Raw genomic sequence first — 1,775 nt, forward strand, 5'->3', positions numbered from 1 at the left:
CAGCATATGAGCATAACCAAAAGATATGTTTTTTGGATTCTTCTTCACAGAAAAGAACATGATGGTGATGGTGAAGGATGAAGAAATTTCTGATAAACAGCTTGATATGAATAATTTTCCATATTAAAAGTTAAGATTACATCCTAGGGACAGCTTTATAAAATAAGATAAAAATGAAAAACATACCAGACATATTTCTCTTTACAAGAAAATGATCTGTCCGTCACAATCATACCAATATAATAAAATATCTTCATTTTAAAATATTCAACCAAATTCTACTTAGTTAGATTTTGGGTATATTATCTCCTTAGATAGATTTTGAGTATATTATCTCCTCCTACACATCCCAATCCAAAACATGGTCTGTAATGGAAGACTGAAGCACATGACAAAACCTCTCAAACTCCTCACTCTCCCCCAATGTTTTACTCATCTCCACCAAAACCAGGCCAGCCTTCAACTCCAAAAACTTCACAACTACTCCCAAACAACTTCCCCTTCCCATTTCCACCCACTCCATCTTCACCAACCAGTCATTCCTCCAAACCCTAAAACCAGCACCAGATACAATCTCCACAATCCTCAAAGCAATCTCACCCACCACTAAATTTGTCGTAAATCTGAACTCATCCACCCCCTCATCTTCATCCTCCTCCAAATCTGCCCCCAATTCATGGCCGCCAACTTCTTCCTCTAACCCTTTGCAAACCCAATCCACAGTCTGCAACATGGGAAGGCAAATCCGCTTACGGGGATTAGGCACCAGAAGCATCGAAACCAGGTCGTTAACCTCGCCTGGAAACCACCCCGGGCACTCAAAACCGCCCGTCGAAACATTTCTGACAAAGTCCGTCAAATTACTGGTCTCGAACGGGAAATTTCCCGTCAAGATCACATACAAAATGATTCCACAGGCCCAAATATCCGCCTTCGAACCGTCAAAACGATCCTTTGAAACGAGAAGTTCAGGCGCCGTGTATTGCAGACGCCCGCCAAAACGCCCGATTTTCACCAAACCCTGGCTATCCACCTCCGACGGCAAAGCGCAGAGTCCAAAATTGGAAACTTTAATGTTGCCGTTTCCGTCAAGTAACAGATTCTCTGCCCTGAGGTCTCTGTGAATGAAACCCTTGCTGTGGCAGTAATCCATGGCGCTAATTAGCTGCCGTAAATATTTCCGAACCAAATCCTGGTTCAATTTCCCGGCTATTTTCCACAGGTCTCCTCCGCCGGCGTATTCCATTGTTAAGAATATTTTTTTCTCGGTTTCGATTACGTCGTACATGCGGACTATGTTCGGATGCCTGAGCCATAACATGGCCGTGATTTCTCTGTCGATTTTGTCCATGTCTTCTTCACACAATTTTTCCTTGTCGACCACTTTTAGGGCAAAGATTTCGCCGCTGTGCGTGTTTTTTGCAGTGTAAACTTTGGCGACCGTGCCGATGCCAATTACATGACCTAATTCGTAATCTGATAATTCACTGTCCATTTTTTGCTTCCTCTGTGCAACGGAATTTTAGTTGTGGAGGTTAGGTTTTCACAGAGCAGAAAAAATGGAGGAATTTGACTTCTTATTAGGGTGGTGAAGAGCATGCCCAATCATGTAAGCGCCGTATGATTTCGTTATACTTAATTTGGTTTTTCATATTTTTGCTAATGTATTCACACACAACCTCCTTTGCTTGACCAATTTGGATGTGAGCTTATACATGAATCTTTTGATTTTTTTTTTTTTAACTATCCTTATTTTTAATTTAAAAATTGTATAC

General features: G+C 41.3%; 1 protein-coding gene across 1 annotated transcript; it reads right to left on the minus strand.

Moving 5' to 3' along the window:
• Window positions 1-340: 340 nt before the first annotated feature.
• On the minus strand, window positions 341-1,495 carry LOC131074409 (CBL-interacting serine/threonine-protein kinase 20-like). The gene has a single exon (XM_058011037.1). The coding sequence runs from the start codon at window positions 1,493-1,495 to the stop codon at window positions 341-343; it is 1,155 nt and encodes a 384-aa protein (XP_057867020.1).
• Window positions 1,496-1,775: the final 280 nt, after the last annotated feature.

This window comes from Cryptomeria japonica, chromosome 3, assembly GCF_030272615.1.
Source record: "Cryptomeria japonica chromosome 3, Sugi_1.0, whole genome shotgun sequence".
NCBI classification, from domain to species: Eukaryota; Viridiplantae; Streptophyta; class Pinopsida; order Cupressales; family Cupressaceae; genus Cryptomeria; species Cryptomeria japonica.

What these genes read in the sequence shown, in the direction of transcription:
- LOC131074409 (XM_058011037.1), bottom strand. Translation starts at nt 1,495, where the DNA reads ATGGACAGTGAATTATCAGATTACGAATTAGGTCATGTAATTGGCATC.